Here is a 23,409-nt window from a genome sequence, read left to right as displayed (position 1 = left end):
AGGAGGACACAGAGGGAACACAGGAGGAGGACACGGAGGGGACATAGGAGGAGGACATGGAGGGGACATAGGAGGAGGACACGGAGGGAACACAGGAGGAGGACACAGAGGGAACACAGGAGGAGGACACGGAGGGGACATAGGAGGAGGACTCGGAGGGGACACAGGAGGAGGACACGGAGGGGACACAGGAGGAGGGCACGAAGGGGACACAGGAGAAGGACACGGAGGGGACACAGGAGAAGGACACGGAGGGAACACAGGAGGAGGACACAGAGGGAACACAGGAGGAGGACACGGAGGGGACATAGGAGGAGGACTCGGAGGGGACACAGGAGGAGGACACGGAGGGGACACAGGAGGAGGGCACGAAGGGGACACAGGAGAAGGACACGGAGGGGACACAGGAGAAGGACACGGAGGGGACACAGGAGGAGGACACGTAGGGGACACAGGAGGAGGACACAGAGGGGATACATTGCTGCAGTCGGGGTATCTATGATATGTACTCTGATAATAATACTGTATTAGCACATCTTTATAATGTTTTACATACCTGTGCCTGGATAGAGAAGAGCCAACAGGAGAAGCACACGGAGAGGACACATTGCTGCAGTCAGGTGTGAGGTTTTTGTGGGAAGAATGAAAGTTATAAAGAACTCAAAGCGGAAGACGGTTTTTCACCACAAGACGTTTATTTCTTCAGAATTTTATGGACAAAAAAAAAGGAAATCTGGTGTGTCAATTCAACCACAATTCATATCTCACATCTAGTGGATGGTGAAGAGAGAAACCATCAGAAACAAGTGATTTATATCCCGGCTTCTCACAGCTCTGAACACCTCAAATCTGCTTGTGAAGAAAGGTCCTCTTCCCCCCATTCTTCTCCAGGGGTAATCTGCTGTCCTCCTAACATGCTGCTCTCATGGTCTATGTACAACTCAGGCCGCGTACACACGGGCGGACTGTCTGCCGAAACTAAGTTCGTCAAACAGTCCGCTCAAACTTTTGAATGAAGGAACTTGCCCACACACGGCACTTTTTTTGAGCGGACTTAGTTCGTCGTACTAAGTCCGCGCAACTTTTGAAAGCCCACACACGAGCCAACAGTCCGCTCATTTCGAGCGCGTGTGAAGGTAGGCGGGGCCCGCGACGGAGACGTCGCAGGCTCCGCCGCCTGGAATGAACTTAAAGGGGAACCCCAACGCCGAAAAAAATCGGCGTGGGGGTCCCCCCAAAGTCCACAACAGACCCTTGTCCGAGCACGCTACCCGGCCGGCCAGGAAAGGGGGGCGAGCGAGCGCGCCCCCCCTCCTGAGCCGTACCAGGCCGTGTGCCCTCAACATGGGGGGTGCCTTGGGGAAGGGGGGGCCGCGCGGCCCCCCCACCCCAAAGCACCTTGTCCCCATGTTGATGAGGACAAGGGCCTCTTCCCGACAACCCTGGCCGTTGGTTGTCGGGGTCTGCGGGCGGGGGGCTTATCGGAATCCGGGAGCCCCCTTTAATAAGGGGGCCCCCAGATACCGGCCCCCCACCCTATGTGAATGAGTATGGGGTACGATGTACCCCTACCCATTCACCTGTAAAATAAAAGTACCCCAAAAAAAAACACAACACACGAGATAAAATATTTTATTGCACAGCTCCGGGGGTCTTCCGTCTTCGGGGGTCTTGTCCCCCTCTTCGGTTCTTCTGCCGGGCCACCGCGCCTTCTTATAGCTCTTTTACAGGCGGTGGCCCGGTCTTCTGTCGCCGCCACCTTCCGTTCTTCTGTCGCCGCCTTCCGTTCTTCTGCCGGGCCACCGCGCCTTCTTATAGCTCTTTTTGAGGTGGTGGCCCGGTCTTCTGTCGCCGCTGTCGCCGCCGCCTTCCGTTCTTGTTCTTCTTCTTGTTCTTCTTCTTCTTCTCCAGGAGATGTTGACACGTCGCTCTCTCCGGCCGGAATGCCAGAGCCGCGCTGTGCGGTCACTAATATAGTGACAATGGGGCGGTGTCACATGGTATATGTCACATGGGTGGGTCACATGGTGACCCCGCCCCCTTACGATGTCACAGTCCCCATGTGACATCAACCCATGTGACCAACCCATGTGACATATACCATGTGACACCGCCCCATTGTCACTATATAAGTGGCCACTCAGCGCGGCTCTGGCATTCCGGCCGGAGAGAGCGACGTGTCAACATCTCCTGGAGAAGAAGAAGAAGAACAAGAAGAAGAACGGAAGGCGACCGGAAGGCGACAGCGGCAACAGAAGACCGGGCCACCGCCTCAAAAAGAGCTATAAGAAGGCGCGGTGGCCCGGCAGAAGAACGGAAGGCGGCGACAGAAGAACGGAAGGCGGCGGCGACAGAAGACCGGGCCACCGCCTGTAAAAGAGCTATAAGAAGGCGCGGTGGCCCGGCAGAAGAACCGAAGAGGGGGACAAGACCCCCGAAGACGGAAGACCCCCGGAGCTGTGCAATAAAATATTTTATCTCGTGTGTTGTGTTTTTTTTTGGGGTACTTTTATTTTACAGGTGAATGGGTAGGGGTACATCGTACCCCATACTCATTCACATAGGGTGGGGGGCCGGTATCCGGGGGCCCCCTTATTAAAGGGGGCTCCCGGATTCCGATAAGCCCCCCGCCCGCAGACCCCGACAACCAACGGCCAGGGTTGTCGGGAAGAGGCCCTTGTCCTCATCAACATGGGGACAAGGTGCTTTGGGGTGGGGGGGCCGCGCGGCCCCCCCTTCCCCAAGGCACCCCCCATGTTGAGGGCACGCAGCCTGGTACGGCTCAGGAGGGGGGGCACGCTCGCTCGCCCCCCTTTCCTGGCCGGCCGGGTAGCGTGCTCGAACAAGGGTCTGTTGTGGACTTTGGGGGGACCCCAACGCCGATTTTTTTTGGCGTTGGGGTTCCCCTTTAAGTCCATTCCAGGCGGCGGGGCCCGCGACGTCTCCTTCGCGGGCCCCGCCTACCTGGACACGCGCTCGAAATGAGCGGACTTTCCTCCAAGCGGGAACAGTTTGCTCATTTCGAAAGTGGCCTACACACGGGCGGACTGTTCGCTCAAACCAAGTTTCAGCGGACAGTTTTTTGGAATTTCCGAAAAACTTTGTTCGTCAAACTGTCCGCTGAAACTGTCCGCTGAAAGCCCACACACGGGCGGACTGTCCGCTGAAACACTGTTCAGCGGACAAAGTTGAGCGAACAGTCCCCGCGTGTGTAAGCGGCCTCAAGGATTTCCCAGCATCATGGGCAGGGATGAGGTTTGGATTAGCGGCTCCTTTAGGTTCACAGAGAATCCTACAGGTTCAAGGTTTGCTATTCTGGAGAAATGATGGGGAAATTTACCCAACCCAAATTTTAAAATTTCCATAATGCCCTGCCTTACCTTTGAACTCTGGTTAGAAGGGTAAGAATGGCCACTAATCGTGACTTATGCATATACCAGCACCTTCTCTATAAAAGGTGCATTGATCATGTAGTTTCATGGTGTCATTCATAAGATGTACATCAATCATGTCATTTCCTGGTGTCATGTATTGTCCTCTAGGTTCCTGGTGTCATGTGTTGTCCTCTAGTTTTATGGTGTCATGTGTTGTCCTCTAATTTCCTGGTGTCATGTGTTGTCCTCTAGTTTCCTGGTGTCATGTGTTGTCCTCTAATTTCCTGGTGTCATGTGTTGTCCTCTAGTTTTATGGTGTCATGTGTTGTCCTCTAATTTCCTGGTGTCATGTGTTGTCCTCTAGTTTTATGGTGTCATGTGTTGTCCTCTAATTTCCTGGTGTCATGTGTTGTCCTCTAATTTCCTGGTGTCATGTATTGTCCTCTAGCTTCCTGGTGTCATGTGTTGTCCTCTAGTTTCCTGGTGTCATGTGTTGTCCTCTAGTTTCCTGGTGTCATGTGTTGTCCTCTAGTTTCCTGGTGTCATGTGTTGTCCTCTAGTTTCCTGGTGTCATGTGTTGTCCTCTAGTTTCCTGGTGTCATGTGTTGTCCTCTAGTTTCCTGGTGTCATGTGTTGTCCTCTAGTTTCCTGGTGTCATGTGTTGTCCTCTAGTTTTATGGTGTCATGTGTTGTCCTCTAGTTTTATGGTGTCATGTGTTGTCCTCTAGTTTCCTGGTGTCATGTGTTGTCCTCTAGTTTCCTGGTGTCATGTGTTGTCCTCTAGTTTCCTGGTGTCATGTGTTGTACTCTAGCTTCCTGGTGTCATGTGTTGTCCTCTAGTTTCCTGGTGTCATGTGATGTCCTCTAGTTTCCTGGTGTCATGTGTTGTCCTCTAGTTTCCTGGTGTCATGTGTTGTCCTCTAGTTTCCTGGTGTCATGTGTTGTCCTCTAGTTTCCCGGTGTCATGTGCTGTCCCCTAGTTTCCCGGTGTCATGTGTTGTCCTCTAGTTTCCTGGTGTCATGTGCTGTCCTCTAGTTTCCCGGTGTCATGTGCTGTCCTCTAGCTTCCTGGTGTCATGTGCTGTCCTCTAGTTTCCTGTGTCATGTGCTGTCCCCTAGCTTCCTGGTGTCATGTGTTGTCCTCTAGTTTCCCGTTGTCATGTGTTGTCCTCTAGTTTCCCGGTGTCATGTGCTGTCCTGTACACACTGCCTATAGTAAAGTAAATCACATTCTGATGTCAGAAGTTTCTGTCTGTGTTCAGACATAAGACATGAGGCAACGCAAGTTCATGTATGACTTCTGTCTGTAGTGTGAGAACTGACACTTTCTGTGAAGAAACTATATATCCCACAATCCCCCGATCTCTCAGTGTAGTGCTCTGCAGTTGAGAACTACACAGTAATTAGATCTGACACAGACACAAACAAGCAGAACAATGAAGGGAAGAAATGTGTTTCAATACATTATCACTCTCACATTTGTGATTCACCGCAGAGAAAATGGTGAGGCGTGGACTGGATGTTGTGTGACCTGAGACAGGAAGTTGCCTTTTTATATAATGCTTAGGGACAGGCTATGTGAATGAATACATGGACATAGGGTAATCAATCAGCCATGACACTACAGACTGCAGACACAACATCTGATCCTTCATTACTAGGTAAGGAAATAAACTGTCAGGACCTGGATCACCTGCTGGTCACATTGTGCTTCCCAGAGCGGAAGGTTGTAGTTCTGGCGTCCATCAGCAGGTGTCTCCCAGCAGCCAGTAGATACCAGTAATAAGTTTCCACCTGATGTTGGCTGCTGGGAGGGTATTGAGTTCCTCCTCTACATTTCCCCTTCCCTGCAGTGTTTTGCTTGCTTCCTCCTGCTCCTGATCATGCTTTTTTCATTGTACCTATACCCTGAACCCTGCTGCCTTGTTGCTTCTCCCCGTTCTTCCTCGTCTCAGTTTTGGTTCCCTCTTCCTTTTTGTTACTCTGTTAGGTTGTTGGTCGGGTATTTTGTCTCTGGGTTTTTGGCTCACCTATATCTTTATGTTTGTTGGTGTTTGGACAGATTTTGGTTTCACCGGAAATAAATCTTATTTTAATAAATCTGGTCTGGTCTCAGTTTCCTGAGTGTAGCATGCAACCGTGCTGTTGACTCCGGACATAACACTGGAACCTTCTAATAACCAGATCAGCTGCACTTGGGAACTGGAGGATATTTGCTCAGACTATTTGCTGTCCTTTATGTCAAAATGCATCCATGGGAGGCTATTTACAGAGCATCCGGAAAGTATTCACAGTGCTTCAGTAGCACAGGCTCCTCCCATGTACATAAGTATCACAGACTCCTCCCCCCATGTACATATGTATCACAGACTCCTCCCATGTACATAAGCATCACAGACTCCTCCCATGTACATAAGCATCACAGACTTCTCCCATGTACATAAGCATCACAGACTCCTCCCATGTACATAAGCATCACAGACTCCTCCCATGTACATAAGCATCACAGGCTCCTCCTCCCATGTACATAAGTATCACAGGCTCCTCCTCCCATGTACATAAGTATCAGAGGCTCCTCCCATGTACATCACAGCCTTTGCTCAATACTTTAGTGAAGCTCCTTTGGCACCAAATACAGCCTCAAATAATTTTGAGTATGATTCTACCAGCGGGGCACACCTATTTATTGGCAGTTTCTCCCATTACACTTTGCAGGGCCTCTCAAGCTCCATCAGGTTGGATGGGGTGTGTCGGTGCACAGCCATTTTCAAAATCTCTCCAGAAATGTTCAATGGGGTTCAATTCTGGGCTCTGGCTGGGCCACTCAAGGACATTCAGAGTCGTCCCCTAGCCACTCCTTTGTTATCTTGGCTGTGTGATTTGGGTCGCTGTCCTGTTGGAAGATGAACCTTCACCTCAGTCTGAGGTCTAGAGCGCTTTGGAGCAGGTTTTCATCAAGGATGTCTCTGTACATTGCTTCATTCATCTTTCCCTCAATCCTGACTATTCTCCTGGTTCCTTTAGTTGAAAAACATCTCCGCAGCATGATGCTGCCACCACCATGTTTCACGCTAGGGATGGTATTGGCCAGGTGATGAGCGGTGCCTGGTTTCCTTCAGACATGAGGCTTGCCATTCGGGCCAAAGGGTCCAATCTTTGTTTCATTAGACCAGAGAATTTTGTTTTTCATGGTCTGAGAGCCCTTCATGTGCCTTTTGGAAAACTCCAGGCTGGCCGTCATGTGCCTTTTACTGAGGAGTGGCTTCCGTCCGGCCACTCTACCATACAGGACTGATTGGTGGAGGGCTGCAGAGATGGTTCTTCTGGAAGGTTCTCCTCTCTCCACAGAGAAACGTTGGAGCTCTGTCAGAGTGACCATCGGGCTCTTGGTCACCTCCCCGACTAAGGTCCTTCTCACCCGATTGCTCAGTTTGGCCGGGTGGCCCGCTCTAGGAAGAGTCCTGGTGGTTCTTCCATGTATGGATGATGGAGGCCACTGTGCTCATCGGGATCTTCAATGCTACAAAATATTTTCAGTACATTCCCCATATCAGTGTCCCGATACAATACTGTCTCGGAGGTCTACAGACAATTCCTTGGACTTCATGGCTTGGTTTGTGCTCTGACATGCACTGTTAACCTTATATAGACAGGTGTGTGCCTTTCCAAATCATGTCCAATCAAATGAATTTACCACAGGTGACCTCCAATCAAGTTGTAGAAACATCTCAGGGATGATCAGTGGAAACAGGAGGAACCTGAGCTCAATTCTGAGTGTCATGGCAAAGGCTGTGGTTCTTATGTACATGGGATTTGTTTTGTTTTATATTTCTAATAAATTTGCAAAGATTTCAAACAAACGTCATTCGTGTTGTCATTATGGGGGATTGTTTGTAGAATTTTGAGGAAAATAATGACTTTAATCCATTTTGGAATAAGACTGTAACATAACAAATTGTGGAAAAACTGGTGTAGGATTTTTACCGCCAGATTTTGCAGGACTGAACTAGGGAGAGACTGTTGGAATACATTCAGGTGGCGTATACCTTATTAATCAGGACAGATTTCCTTTTAGAGAAATACAGCCTCTGGTTCAAGTTTGTTCTGAATTAGCTTTGCCTGCTACCTCTCATGGCCATGAGGTGCCCGTCCCAAACTCTTTTTGCACCCATTTGCTCCTGTTATGCCAAGGCTTGGATGTCCAGATACCCACATTGAATGTGAGAGCTGCTCCCACTAGTATAGTGTAGCGCTCTTTCTTAACCACTTAAGGATCGCCGCATGGCAATTTATGTCGGTGCAATGGCACCAACAGGCACAAGCACGTACATGTACATGCTCGCCTTCCAGCGCTGGATGCGGTGGTCCGTTTCGCTGCAGAAGTGATCTGGGATGAGGGGACGGCCGTTGGTTTCTGGCCATTCCCTCTCGATCGCTCCTGGCGAATGATAAGCTTCCTCCCCTGTGTATAGTAAACACAGGCAGGGAGGAAGTGATGTCATTCTCCTCGGGGCGGTCTTATTGACCGGACTACGAGGAGAGGACACAGTAAGTCTGCACCAAACACTACACTAACACATAGGCACACACAGGCATACAACCCCCCCCGATCAGGTTTTTATAGCGCTAGGTACCCCGATATACTACCCAATAACGGTTTTAACCCTCTCATTGCCCCTAGTTAACCCTTTCACCCCCTTTTGCCAGTGTCACTAAGCGATCGTTTTTCTGATCGCTGCATTAGTGTCACTGGTGTCGTTAGGTAGCTAGTTATTTTTTTAGGTTCACCGCCAGGTTTTATAGCACTAGGTACCCCTATATACTACCCAATAATGGTTTTAACCCCCTGATTGCCCCTAGTTAACCCTTTCACCAGCGATCAAAGTATAAGTGTCACCGGTGACGCTGGTTAGCCAGTTAGTTATTTAGGTTCCCGTCAGGTTTTTATATAGTGCCAGGGACACCCATATACTACCTAATACAAATTTGAACCCCCTGATTGCCCCTAGTTAACCCTTTCACCAGTGATCACCATATAAGTGTTACGGGTGACTCTGGTTAGTTTGCTTTTTATAGCATCAGGGCACCCACCATTTATTACCCAATAAAGGTTTAACCCCATGATCACCTGGCGGGTGATATCAATTAGGTTTTAGGGTCAGGATCTGCGTCGCCCCAGGCAGCGCTAGGTTAATGCCAGTACCACTAACACCCACGCGCAAAGCATACACCTCCCGTAGTGGTATAGAATCTGAACAGATCAATATCTGATCTGATCAGATCTATACTAGCGTCCCCAGCAGTTTAGGGTTCCAAAGAAAAGCATTGTTAGCGGGATCAGCCAAGATACCTGCTAGCACCTGCATTTTGCCCCTCCGCCCAGCCCACCCAAGTGCAGTATCGATTGATCACTGTCACTTACAAAACACTAAACACATAACTGCAGCGATCGCAGAGTCAGGCCTGATCCCTGCCATCACTAACAGTTTTTTTTGGTAGCGTTTTATATTTAAATCCGGAAGGCAGTGCTTGGTTTTCGGGGTCCCGTACGTGGCTAGGCTCCCAAAAAGTCCCCCACATGTGGTATCCCCGTACTCGGAAGAAGCAGCAGAATTTATTTTGGGGTGTAATTTGACTTATGCCCATAGCATGTGTGAGCAATATATCATTTAGTGACAACTTTGTGCAAAAAAAATAAAAATTTTAATATTCCTGCAACTTGTGGCAAAATATAAAATATTTAATGGACTCAACATGCCTCTCAGTAAATAGCCTGGGGTGTCTACTTTCCAAAATGGGGTCATTTGGGGGGGGGTTTGTGTTATTTTGGCATTTTATGGCCTTCGAAACTGTGATAGGTAGTGAGGAGTAGGGATGAGCCGAACACCCCCCTGTTCGGTTCGCACCAGAACCTGCGAACAGACCTAAACTTCGTGTGAACTTTAGAACCCTATTAAAGTCTATGGGACTCGAACGTTCACAATCTAAAGTGCACATTTTAATGGGTAATATGCAGATTACTGTCCTAAAAAGTGTTTGGGGACCCGGGTCCTGCCCCAGGGGACATGGATCAATGCAAAAAAAAGTTTTAAAAACGTCCGTTTTTTCGGGAGCAGTGATTTTAATAATGATTGAAGTGAAACAATAAAAGTGTAATATTCCTTTAAATTTCGTAGCTGGGGGGTGTCTATAGTATGCCTGTGAAGGGGCGCATGTTTCCCGTGCTTAGAACTGTCCCTGCACAAAGTGTCATTTGTGCAAGAAAAAAAAGTCTTTTAAAATCACTTGCGGCTAAATTGTCGGGTCTCCGTAATACAGAGAACACTCAATGAATGTTCTCTGCATTAGCCGACAATTCATTCATTCATTGATAAAAAAAAAAAAGCGTGGGGGTTCCCCTAAATTCAATTACCAGGCCCTTCAGGTCTGACATGGATATTAAGGGAAAATCCATGTCAAATAAAAAAAAAAATTCACGTGGGGGTCCCCCTAAATATCCATACCAGACCCTTCAGGTCTGATATGGATATTAAGGGGAACCCCGCGTCAAATTAAAAAAAAAAAAATTTACGTGGGGGTCCCCCTAAAAATCCATACCAGACCCTTTATCCGAGCACGCAACCTGGCAGGCCGCAGGAAAAGAGGGGGGACAAGAGAGCGGCCCCCCTCCCTCCTGAACCATACCAGGCCACATACCCTCAACATTGGGAGGATGCTTTGGGGGTCTGTGACCCCTCAAAGCACCTTGTCCCCATGTTGATGAGGACAAGGGCCTCATCCTCACAACCCTGGCCGGTGGTTGTGAGGGTCTGTGGGCGGGGGGCTTATCAGAATCTGGAAGCCCCCTTTAACAAGGGAACCCCCAGATCCCGCCTCCCCCTGTTTGAAATGGTAAGGGGGTACAAAAGTACTCCTAACATTTCACAAAGAAAGTGTAAAAATGGTTAAATAAGACAAACACACTTTTGAAAAATTTCTTTATTAAAAATAAAAAAAATAAAAAAAAGATTCCAGCGGTGCTAATCCACTCTTGCTATCCAGCGACAAATCTCCGGGGTCCAATGATGGATGATCATATCCAGCGACGGGGGATCTCTCAGTCCAGTGCTGTCCATACATCCTTCTTCTGTCTCCACTGCGGAGACACTGCGGAGATCCCAGCACTGACGTTTCTTATATTAGGAGGGCAGGGCCACCCGTCGCCTGACCCCGCCCCTCTGACGCTGATGAGGGGAGCCAGGGGTTCCCCAGTGACGTATGGGTGACCCCGCCCCCTCTGATGTAACGCAGGTTTCCCTTACATAATAGCTGCGAGTGATTTTAAAGGACTTTTTTTCCTGCAGAAATGACACTTTGTGCAGGGACAGTTCTAAGCACGAGAAACATGAGCCCCTTCACAGGTATACTATAGACACCCCCCTACGAAATTTAAAGGAATATTACACTTTTATTGTTTCACTTTAATCATTATTAAAATCACTGCTCCTGAAAAAACTGCAGTTTTTAAAACTTTTTTTGCATTGATACATGTCCCCTGGGGCAGGACCCGGGTCCCCAAACACTTTTTAGGACAATAACTTGCATATTAGCCTTTAAAATTAGCACTTCAGATTTCTCCCAAAGACTTGTACAGGGTGTTCCAGTTTTTCGAATTTGCCAAGAACAGCCTAAATTGTTCACTGTTCGCTGAACTGGCGAACAGGCAATGTTCGAGTCGAACATGAGTTTGACTCAAACTCGAAGCTCATCCCTAGTGAGGAGTGAAATCAAAAATTTGCACCCTTAGAAATCCTGAAGGCAGTGATTGGGTTTCGGGGTGCTGTACCCGGCTAGACTCCCAAAAAGTCCCACATATGTGGTATCCTCATACTCAGGAGAAGCAGCAGAATATATTTTGGGGTGCAATTCCACATATAACTTTGGCATGTGTGAGCAATATATCATTTAGTGACAACTTTTTGTAAATTTTTTTTTTTTTTGTGTCATTATTCAATCACTTGGGACAAAAAAAATATTCAATGGGCTCAACATGCCCCTCAGCAATTTCCTTGGGGTGTCTACTTTCCAAAATTGGGTCATTTGGGGGGGTTTGTACTGCCCTGCCATTTTAGCACCTCAAGAAATGAGATAGGCAGTCGTAAATTAAAAGCTGTGTAAATTCCAGAAAATGTACTCTAGTTTGTAGACGCTATAACTTTTGCGCAAACCAATAAATATACGCTTATTGACATTTTTTTTACTAAAGACATGTGGCTGAATAAATTTGGCCCTAAATGTATGACTAAAATTGAGTTTATTCGATTTTTTCTTATAACAAAAAGTAGAAAATATCTTTTTTTCTCAAAATTTTCAGTCTTTTTCCAATTATATCGCAAAAAATAAAAATCGCAGAGGCAATCAAATACCACCAAAAGAAAGCTCTATTTGTGGGAAGAAAAGGACGCAAATTTCGTTTGGGTACAACATCGCATGACCGCGCAATTACCAGTTAAAGCAGTGCAGTGCGAAATTGTAAAAAGACCTCTGGTCCTTAGGCTGACAATTGGTCCGGGGCTGAAGTGGTTAAGGGCCACAAATAACCGGGATCTTCCACCCTGCACAGCCAGGCACACCAAACTTTCACAGGCACTCTAGAGACAGAGAACAGTCCGCAGCTTTGTTTTTGTGGTTCATTGAAGGTTAATAAACTTGGGCGGGGATGGGAAGCCATGGGAAGCCCACTTGATCACAGAACTAACTTCAGGGACAACTTTTCCTATATACCGTCTCTATATAAAGCTCCTCTTCCAGCACTCACTTGCTTACAGAACCCAACTGGAACACAATAAATTATCCAACAGTTACTCAGATGAAGCCATTGCCCACTACAGGCAGGGACCCAGGAACCCTTAGTTGTGTAGCAATAAGTTTGGTGTCCAGCTGCCATTACTCCTCCTGTGGCCACTGATCCCATGCACCACCATTTCCAGACCCTGCCAGCCCCCCTGGCTGCAGCTGCCCTCTCACCAGCCCTCCAACCTTACTTCTCTGCAGTCCTCCAGACTGACACTCCCAGTCCTCCAGACTGACACTCACCAGCTCACCCGGCTGACTCTCAGGAGATCTCCCAGACATGCTGACCTGTTCCTGTTCTCCTCTCCTTGCTCCCATGCCTCCAGAAAAGATCTCCTCCATGTGTTTTAGGGGGAATCCTCTAGAACCCAAGCCCCAAGCCTGAGGCCACCCCCCCTCTAGATCAGGGGGCACTCTTAAGGGCCATCGGTAGCCCCTCAGCACTTCATCTCCATCTTCCACCCTACTTCTCTGCCGGCATGACTCATGTCTATCTATGACGTGGCCTGTTCTTCTCCAGTCTTTCTGGGGATTGGTTGGGGACATCATAAATATGCAAAGCAGCTCCTCCTAGTCTCCACCCACTATGTCCAGAACATTATCCAATGTTCCAGAGAACAGGGGGAGGCACTAAACCAAAGTAACCCTGACCAAAATGACACAGCCCAAGCTCGGCTCTCAGCAAAGTTAAAGCGGTTGTATACTCTTTTTTCACTTTTACCTACAGGAAAGTCTATAATAAGGCTTATCTGTAGGTAAAAAAAATCCCCTAAACCTGTACGGTTTAGGAGATATTCCCCTTGGTATGCGCCACTGACTGCAGCAGCGCATGCCCACAAGGGGGATTCTCAGCTGAAAATCCGGCAGTGGCCGACCGGCCGGGATGAAATCTCCCGCGCGCATGCGCAGCAGTGACAATATCGCGGCTCCAGCCACTCACAGCGCCGGAGCCGTGATACCCGGAAGAAACGCTGAAGGAGCATGTCAGCTCCCTCGGCGTGGATCAAACCAGATGTTGGGGCCTCGTTCTAAGGTAAGTATTTCATAATGAGCTAGTATGCGGTGCATACTAGCTCATTATGCCTTTTGCTTTGCAGGTGGTAAAAAAAAAAAAAAAACATTAGCGGGTTTACTACCGCTTTAACATTTTCCTACACTAACAACTGATCCTATCTAGCACACTAGAGGGTGCTACAATAGTCCCAATAGTAGTGGTCTTTTATGGAAGGGCAGAGTTCCATTTGAACCTTGTCCTGACCTAGCGGTATCAGTACTGTGTACAGTATCATGTGTTCCCCATTTCATATTTATTGTATATAGTTAGGTTGCTAGTTAGGCTTTCTGTTACTATGTTAGGTTGTTAGTCGGGTATTTTGTTTCTGGGCTTTTGGTTCACTTATATCTTTATGTTTTCTGGTGTTTGGGTGGATTTTGATTTCACTGTAATTAAATGGTCTTGTCACAGTTTTCTGTGGTGTAGCTACACAAATTTGGTCACTCCTGACAAGAACAGCACAGGAAATTATGGAAGAGCCCTGGGGCCATCAAAAAAAAAAAAAATCAGAATTCTGACTTTCAAAGTCAGAATTGTAAATTTTTTTTTTATTATTTTTTTTTTACATAATTCTGAGATTAAAAGTCAGAATTCTGAGATTCAAAGTCAGAATTCTGAGTTTTAAAGTCAGAATTCTGAGATTCAAAGTCAGAATTCTGAGTTTTAAAGTCAGAATTCTGAGATTCAAAGACCAAATTCTGACTTTTAATCTCAGAATTCTGAGATTAAAAGTCAGAATTCTGAGTTTATAAATATAGTAGTCTCTATTAAGAAGATTTTAGGACCAATGAGCAATAATGTAGTAACACCCACAGACCATCATTCTGCAGACATAGATGTCTGCTCTGTACATGGATATGTAAACCTATCTTAGTTATAGCACACAGTATAGGGAAGCAGGCAGTGCTGGGTTCTCTGGTTCCTGTACTGTTCCTCGGTTTGCTGTCTTATTCCTCTCTGTCATCTGCTCCAACAAGAAGAGCCATGCTGAAAACGTGTGTATTACGTGTGTATTGTGTGTGTGTGTGTGTGTGGGGGGTGGGGGGCACAGCTTCCATACATAACAGAAAACAATGGCCAGCACAGCTCTGCACCCCAACCTGTAGGAAACATTGCTCTATTGTTCCTAAATTGAGGGAATTGTGAATGGCTAGAAGGCAGCAGGACAATGTGTTTTATGGCCCTAACGGATTGATCATGGCAATTACTTATCTGAACTAACAGTTGTTTCACAAACACTTAGCCTCATATTAAACAAAAAAAGACATAAAAAGGAAGTAATGAGAGTTAGTATAGTGGTTAGAGCAGCAGGCTTGAGCAGGTGAGGTCAGGGGTTCTAATCCAGGTGACAATATATTTTATATATATATATATATTTTTAAATATGAGATAGTGAGGGCTTAAATTGTATTTTATCAATATATCCAAATTGATTTCAAGGTATATTAACAAAGACACACTGATATATTGAGCACACAAAGTTGTAGTATATGCTGGCTACTATAAATTAGAGAGTAGAGATTTAGAAGAAAAAAAGTGTACATATTAGGGTGATCAGATGGGAGAATTAAGGTGTCATCTTCAGTAGTGATGGACGAACTTCCGACGGGACATTTCGCGAACGCGGCCGATAGTTCGCGAAACGGAACGTTCGCGGCGGGCCCCATTGACTTCAATGGGAGGCGAACTTCGCAAACCTTTAGGTCAAATTTGCAGCCACAAAATAATTATTAGCTGGGCAAACATAGTCCCACCACATGGCCAATGACATAACACATGTATGAGGTGAATTTGGGATCGATAACTACAAGCATTCTTTTTTTATATGGGAAATTGTTCTGACAATTCTGGACTGTGGAGCGCATGAAGGCAATGGAGGAGAGGGAAGGTCAGGGACCAGAGTAGGCAAAGAAGAGGGTGCAGGAGATGATCACCAGCAGCGTGACATACAGCAATGAAACCTGCACCGTGATAGAGTCATCTGACAACAGCACCGTGATAGAGGGCACTGACATCAGCAGCGTGACATAAATCACTAACACCAGCACCGTGATAGAGTCATCTGACAACAGCACCGTGATAGAGAGCACTGACATCAGCAGCGTGACATACAGCACTGACATCAGCACTGTGATATACAACACTGACAGCAGCACTGTGATAGAGAGCACTGACATCAGAAGCATGACATACAGCACTGACATCAGCACCGTGATATACAGCACTGACAGCAGCACTGTGATATACAGCACTGACAGCAGCACCGTAATAGAGAGCACTAACATCAGAAGCGTGACATTAAGCACTCACACCAGCACCGTGATATACAGCACCGACAGCAGCACCATGATAGAGAGCACTGACATCAGCAGCGTGACATAAAGCATTAACACCAGCACCGTGATATACGGGCACTGACAACAGCACCGTGACAGAGAGCACTGACATCAGAAGCGTGACATACAGCACTGACATCAGCACTGTGATATACAGCACTGACAGCAGCACTGTGATAGAGAGCACTGACATCAGAAGCATGACATACAGCACTGACATCAGCACCGTGATATACAGCACTGACAGCAGCACCGTGATAGAGAGCACTAACATCAGAAGCGTGACATACAGCACTGACATCAGCACCGTGATAGAGAGCACTGACATCAGCAGCGTGACATTAAGCACTCAAACCATCACCGTGATATACAGCACTGACAGCAGCACCGTAAGCAGCCCCAGGAGGAAGTCAGCACAGGGATGGTGTTATCCCCTCATAATAAGAACACCCAGGAGTAAGTCAGCACAGCACAGGGATGGTGTGATCCCCTCATAATAAGAACCCCCATGAGAAAATCAGCACAGCACAGGGATGGTGTGATCCTCTCATAATAAGCAGGCCCAGGAGAAAATCAGCACAGCACAGGGTTGGTGTGATCCCCTCATAATAAGAACCCCCAGGAGGAAGTCAGCACAGCACAGGGATGGTGTGATCCCCTCATAATAAGAACCCCCAGGAGTAAGTCAGCACAGCACAGGGATGGTGTGATCCCCTCATAATAAGCAGGCCCAGGAGAAAATCAGCACAGCACAGGAATGGTGTGATCCCCTCATAATAAGCAGGCCCAGGAGAAAATCAGCACAGCACAGGGATGGTGTGATCCCCTCATAATAAGAACCCCCAGGAGGAAGTCAGCACAGCACAGGGATGGTGTGATCCCCTCATAATAAGTACCCCCAGGAGTAAGTCAGCACAGCACAGGGACGGTGTTATCCCCTCATAATAAGAACCCCCAGGAGGAAGTCAGCACAGCACAGGGATGGTGTGATCCCCTCATAATAAGAACCCCCAGGAGTAAGTCAGCACAGCACAGGGATGGTGTGATCCCCTCATAATAAGCAGGCCCAGGAGAAAATCAGCACAGCACAGGGATGGTGTTATCCCCTCATAATAAGAACCCCCAGGAGGAAGTCAGCACAGCACAGGGATGGTGTGATCCCCTCATAATAAGAACCCCTAGGAGTAAGTCAGCACAGCACAGGGATGGTGTGATCCCCTCATAATAAGCAGGCCCAGGAGAAAATCAGCACAGCACAGGGATGGTGTGATCCCCTCATAATAAGCAGGCCCAGGAGAAAATCAGCACAACACAGGGATGGTGTGATCCCCTCATAATAAGATCCCCCAGGAGGAAGTCAGCACAGCACAGGGGTGGTGTGATCCCCTCATAATAAGAACCCCCAGGAGTAAGTCAGCACAGCACAGGGATGGTGTGATCCCCTCATAATAAGCAGGCCCAGGAGAAAATCAGCACAGCACAAGGATGGTGTGATCCCCTCATAATAAGCAGTCATAGGAGAAAATCAGCACAGCACAGGGATGGTGTGATCCCCTCATAATAAGAACCCCCAGGAGGAAGTCAGCACAGCACAGGGGTGGTGTGATCCCCTCATAATAAGAACCCCCAGGAGTAAGTCAGCACAGCACAGGGATGGTGTGATCCCCTCATAATAAGCAGGCCCAGGAGAAAATCAGCACAGCACAGGGATGGTGTGATCCCCTCATAATAAGAACCCCCAGGAGGAAGTCAGCACAGCACAGGGATGGTGTGATCCCCTCATAATAAGCAGGCCCAGGAGAAAATCAGCACAGCACAGGAATGGTGTGATCCCCTCATAATAAGCAGGCCCAGGAGAAAATCAGCACAGCACAGGGATGGTGTGATCCCCTCATAATAAGCAGGCCCAGGAGAAAATCAGCACAGCACAGGGATGGTGTGATCCCCTCATAATAAGAACCCCCAGGAGGAAGTCAGCACAGCACAGGGATGGTGTGATCCCCTCATAATAAGAATCCCCAGGAGTAAGTCAGCACAGCACAGGGATGGTGTTATCCCCTCATAATAAGAACCCCCAGGAGGAAGTCAGCACAGCACAGGGATGGTGTGATCCCCTCATAATATGAACCCCCAGGAGTAAGTCAGCACAGCACAGGGATGGTGTGATCCCCTCATAATAAGCAGGCCCAGGAGAAAATCAGCACAGCACAGGGATGGTGTTATCCACTCATAATAAGCAGGCCCAGGAGAAAATCAGCACAGCACAGGGATGGTGTGATCCCCTCATAATAAGCAGGCCCAGGAGAAAATCAGCACAGCACAGGGATGGTGTGATCCCCTCATAATAAGCAGGCCCAGGAGAAAATCAGCACAGCACAGGGATGGTGTGATCCCCTCATAATAAGAACCCCCAGGAGGAAGTCAGCACAGCACAGGGATGGTGTGATCCCCTCATAATAAGAATCCCCAGGAGTAAGTCAGCACAGCACAGGGACGGTGTTATCCCCTCATAATAAGAACCCCCAGGAGGAAGTCAGCACAGCACAGGGATGGTGTGATCCCCTCATAATAAGAACCCCCAGGAGTAAGTCAGCACAGCACAGGGATGGTGTGATCCCCTCATAATAAGCAGGCCCAGGAGAAAATCAGCACAGCACAGGGATGGTGTGATCCCCTCATAATAAGCAGGCCCAGGAGAAAATCAGCACAGCACAGGGATGGTGTGATCCCCTCATAATAAGCAGGCCCAGGAGAAAATCAGCACAACACAGGGATGGTGTGATCCCCTCATAATAAGATCCCCCAGGAGGAAGTCAGCACAGCACAGGGCTGGTGTGATCCCCTCATAATAAGAACCCCCAGGAGTAAGTCAGCACAGCACAGGGATGGTGTGATCCCCTCATAATAAGCAGGCCCAGGAGAAAATCAGCACAGCACAGGGATGGTGTGATCCCCTCATAATAAGCAGGCATAGGAGAAAATCAGCACAGCACAGGGATGGTGTGATCCCCTCATAATAAGAACCCCCAGGAGGAAGTCAGCACAGCACAGGGGTGGTGTGATCCCCTCATAATAAGAACCCCCAGGAGTAAGTCAGCACAGCACAGGGATGGTGTGATCCCCTCATAATAAGCAGGCCCAGGAGAAAATCAGCACAGCACAGGGATGGTGTGATCCCCTCATAATAAGAACCCCCAGGAGGAAGTCAGCACAGCACAGGGATGGTGTGATCCCCTCATAATAAGCAGGCCCAGGAGAAAATCAGCACAGCACAGGAATGGTGTGATCCCCTCATAATAAGCAGGCCCAGGAGAAAATCAGCACAGCACAGGGATGGTGTGATCCCCTCATAATAAGCAGGCCCAGGAGAAAATCAGCACAGCACAGGGATGGTGTGATCCCCTCATAATAAGAACCCCCAGGAGGAAGTCAGCACAGCACAGGGATGGTGTGATCCCCTCATAATAAGCAGGCCCAGGAGAAAATCAGCACAGCACAGGGATGGTGTGATCCCCTCATAATAAGAACCCCCAGGAGGAAGTCAGCACAGCACAGGGATGGTGTGATCCCCTCATAATAAGAATCCCCAGGAGTAAGTCAGCACAGCACAGGGATGGTGTTATCCCCTCATAATAAGAACCCCCAGGAGGAAGTCAGCACAGCACAGGGATGGTGTGATCCCCTCATAATAAGAACCCCCAGGAGTAAGTCAGCACAGCACAGGGATGGTGTGATCCCCTCATAATAAGCAGGCCCAGGAGAAAATCAGCACAGCACAGGGATGGTGTGATCCCCTCATAATAAGCAGGCCCAGGAGAAAATCATCACAACACAGGGATGGTGTGATCCCCTCATAATAAGATCCCCCAGGAGGAAGTCAGCACAGCACAGGGCTGGTGTGATCCCCTCATAATAAGAACCCCCAGGAGTAAGTCAGCACAGCACAGGGATGGTGTGATCCCCTCATAATAAGCAGGCCCAGGAGAAAATCAGCACAGCACAGGGATGGTGTGATCCCCTCATAATAAGCAGGCATAGGAGAAAATCAGCACAGCACAGGGATGGTGTGATCCCCTCATAATAAGAACCCCCAGGAGGAAGTCAGCACAGCACAGGGGTGGTGTGATCCCCTCATAATAAGAACCCCCAGGAGTAAGTCAGCACAGCACAGGGATGGTGTGATCCCCTCATAATAAGCAGGCCCAGGAGAAAATCAGCACAGCACAGGGATGGTGTGATCCCCTCATAATAAGAACCCCCAGGAGGAAGTCAGCACAGCACAGGGATGGTGTGATCCCCTCATAATAAGCAGGCCCAGGAGAAAATCAGCACAGCACAGGAATGGTGTGATCCCCTCATAATAAGCAGGCCCAGGAGAAAATCAGCACAGCACAGGGATGGTGTGATCCCCTCATAATAAGCAGGCCCAGGAGAAAATCAGCACAGCACAGGGATGGTGTGATCCCCTCATAATAAGAACCCCCAGGAGGAAGTCAGCACAGCACAGGGATGGTGTGATCCCCTCATAATAAGAACCCCCAGGAGAAAATCAGCACAGCACAGGGATGGTGTGATCCCCTCATAATAAGCAGGCATAGGAGAAAATCAGCACAGTACAGGGATGGTGTGATCCCCTCATAATAAGCAGGCCCAGGAGAAAATCAGCACAGCACAGGGATGGTGTTATCCCCTCATAATAAGAACCCCCAGGAGGAAGTCAGCACAGCACAGGGATGGTGTGATCCCCTCATAATAAGAACCCCCAGGAGTAAGTCAGCACAGCACAGGGATGGTGTGATCCCCTCATAATAAGCAGGCCCAGGAGAAAATCAGCACAGCACAGGGATGGTGTGATCCCCTCATAATAAGCAGGCCCAGGAGAAAATCAGCACAGCACAGGGATGGTGTGATCCCCTCATAATAAGCAGGCCCAGGAGAAAATCAGCACAGCACAGGGATGGTGTGATCCCCTCATAATAAGAACCCCCAGGAGGAAGTCAGCACAGCACAGGGATGGTGTGATCCCCTCATAATAAGAACCCCCATGAGAAAATCAGCACAGCACAGGGATGGTGTGATCCCCTCATAATAAGCAGGCCCAGGAGAAAATCAGCACAGCACAGGGATGGTGTGATCCCCTCATAATAAGCAGGCATAGGAGAAAATCAGCACAGGGATGGTGTGATCCCCTCATAATAAGCAGGCCCAGGAGAAAATCAGCACAGCACAGGGATGGTGTGATCCCCTCATAATAAGATCCCCCAGGAGGAAGTCAGCACAGGGATGGTGTTATCCCCTCATAATAAGAACACCCAGGAGTAAGTCAGCACAGCACAGGGATGGTGTGATCCCCTCATAATAAGAACCCCCAGGAGGAAGTCAGCACAGCACAGGGATGGTGTGATACCCTCATAATAAGCAGGCACAGGAGAAAATCAGCACAGCACAGGGATGGTGTGATCCCCTCATAATAAGATCCCCCAGGAGGAAGTCAGCACAGCACAGGGATGGTGTGATCCCCTCATAATAAGAACCCCCAGGAGTAAGTCAGCACAGCACAGGGATGGTGTGATCCCCTCATAATAAGCAGGCCCAGGAGAAAATTAGCACAGCACAGGGATGGTGTGATCCCCTCATAATAAGCAGGCCCAGGAGAAAATCAGCACAGCACAGGGATGGTGTGATCCCCTCATAATAAGAACCCCCAGGAGTAAGTCAGCACAGCACAGGGATGGTGTAATCCCCTCATAATAAGAACCCCCAGGAGTAATTCAGCACAGCACAGGGATGGTGTGATCCCCTCATAATAAGCAGGCCCAGGAGAAAATCAGCACAGCACAGGGATGGTGTGATCCCCTCATAATAAGAACCCCCAGGAGGAAGTCAGCACAGCACAGGGATGGTGTGATCCCCTCATAATAAGAACCCCAGGAGGAAGTCAGCACAGCACAGGGATGGTGTGATCCCCTCATAATAAGAACCCCCAGGAGTAAGTCAGCACAGCACAGGGATGGTGTGATCCCCTCATAATAAGCAGGCCCAGGAGAAAATCAGCACAGCACAGGGATGGTGTTATCCCCCTCATAATAAGAACCCCCAGGAGGAAGTCAGCACAGCACAGGGATGGTGTGATCCCCTCATAATAAGAACCCCCAGGAGTAAGTCAGCACAGCACAGGGATGGTGTGATCCCCTCATAATAAGCAGGCCCAGGAGAAAATCAGCACAGCACAGGGATGGTGTGATCCCCTCATAATAAGCAAGCCCAGGAGAAAATCAGCATAGCACAGGGATGGTGTGATCCCCTCATAATAAGCAGGCCCAGGAGAAAATCAGCACAGCACAGGGATGGTGTGATCCCCTCATAATAAGAACCCCCAGGAGGAAGTCAGCACAGCACAGGGATGGTGTGATCCCCTCATAATAAGAACCCCCAGGAGGAAGTCAGCACAGCACAGGGATGGTGTGATCCCCTCATAAGCAGCCCCAGTAGAAATATGACACCGCTCAACCTCTTTAAAGAGGAGGGTAGGGGCATATAGTACGGTGTGCTTTTTTGGGACAAGGAAGTGAGCCAAATGAAGAAAGAAGGTCTCTGTGCTCGATTAAAAAAATTGTTTATAGACATATACATGGTCTACTGGTCACATGTGTTGAATTCCTCCGAGATCCATGCCTCATTCATTTTTAGAAATGTGAGGTAGTTAACACTGTGGTGAGCTAGGCGAGTACGCTTATCGGTCACGATCCCCCTGCTGCGCTGAACGTCCTTTCAGACAGGACACTGGATGAGGGGCAAGCCAACAGTTTGATTGCAAATTGGGCAAGCTCTGGCCAGAGGTCAAGCCTGCCCACCCAGTAGTCCAGGGGTTCATTACTCCTCAGAGCGTCCACATCGGCCGTTAACCCAATGTAGTCGGACACCTGATGGTCTAGGCGTTCCCTGATGCTGGATCCGGATGACACCTGTCGATGGGTCGGCAGAAAGAATGACCTCATATCCGAAGTCACCAACACATCTTCAAACCGGCCTCTTCTTGCAGGCGCTGTTGGATTGGTACCCACAACTCCTTCTCTGGGAGTGGGAATTCCTCCTCTGCCAGCGCACGCAAAAACAGAATGCAGCATTTCTCGAAGCAAGGCCTGGAAGTGCTGCATTCTGACAGCCCTCTGCGATGGCGGTAACATTTCCGCCATTTTGTGTTTGTACCGGGGGTCTAAGTACGTTGCCACCCAGTACTGGTCCTTGACCCTTATGCTTTTTATACGGGGGTCCCTATTAAAACACTGGAGCATGAAGGCCCCCATTTGCACTAAAGTGGAAGCGGTGTGGTGGCCTGGCTCCTGCTTATCATCCAGGATAATGTCGTCCTCTTCATTCTCCTCTCCCCATCCACGCACAACAGGGATCCCAGAAAGGTTTAAAGCACGCTCTTCTTGCTTCTCCTCATCCGCCCTGGCACCATCCTCCTCTGTCTCCTCTTCAGACTCCTGTTGTTGACTTGTCTCAGATAGAGTAGCCCCCCCTGGGAATTCATCCAGCATTGTGACTTCCTCATCTTCCCGCTCCTGCTCCTCCACTGCTTGATCAATGACACGACGCAATGCACGCTCCAGTCCTTATTAGGACCTTTGTGGACCAAGTAGGTTGTGTGTGACTGATTAGCAGACTGTACGTCAGTCCCTATACTGCTGAAGGACTGCTGCAGTATTTTTTTTTTTTTTTTTTTTTCTTTAGCTACTTCAGCGAATTATTCATGAGGTCCAATCAGATTAACGTTCATATACGTTATCCTCATCTCCACATCATTGTA

The 23,409-nt window shown here is 48.5% G+C and overlaps 2 protein-coding genes across 3 annotated transcripts in view; one reads left to right on the top strand and one right to left on the bottom strand.

The window, feature by feature from the left end:
• The window catches only part of LOC143981518 (cell adhesion molecule CEACAM5-like), a 56,487-nt gene extending 55,824 nt beyond the window's left edge, over positions 1–663 (bottom strand). For both annotated transcript variants that reach the window (XM_077479386.1, XM_077479387.1), the window contains exon 1: positions 557–663. In XM_077479386.1, the coding sequence (XP_077335512.1) occupies positions 557–608 (52 nt within the window). In that variant the 5' untranslated portion in view covers positions 609–663. The remainder of the gene's footprint in view (positions 1–556) is intronic.
• LOC143981520 (pregnancy-specific beta-1-glycoprotein 2-like) overlaps positions 1–23,409 on the top strand; it is a 545,541-nt gene that overhangs the window by 155,069 nt on the left and 367,063 nt on the right. The window lies entirely within an intron of this gene.

Source organism: Lithobates pipiens, unplaced genomic scaffold (assembly GCF_037356315.1).
Source record: "Lithobates pipiens isolate NorthernLeopardFrog02 unplaced genomic scaffold, aLitPip1_a1.2 Scaffold_16, whole genome shotgun sequence".
In the NCBI taxonomy this organism is placed as follows: domain Eukaryota; kingdom Metazoa; phylum Chordata; class Amphibia; order Anura; family Ranidae; genus Lithobates; species Lithobates pipiens.
This window is presented reverse-complemented; position numbering and strand designations above follow the sequence as displayed.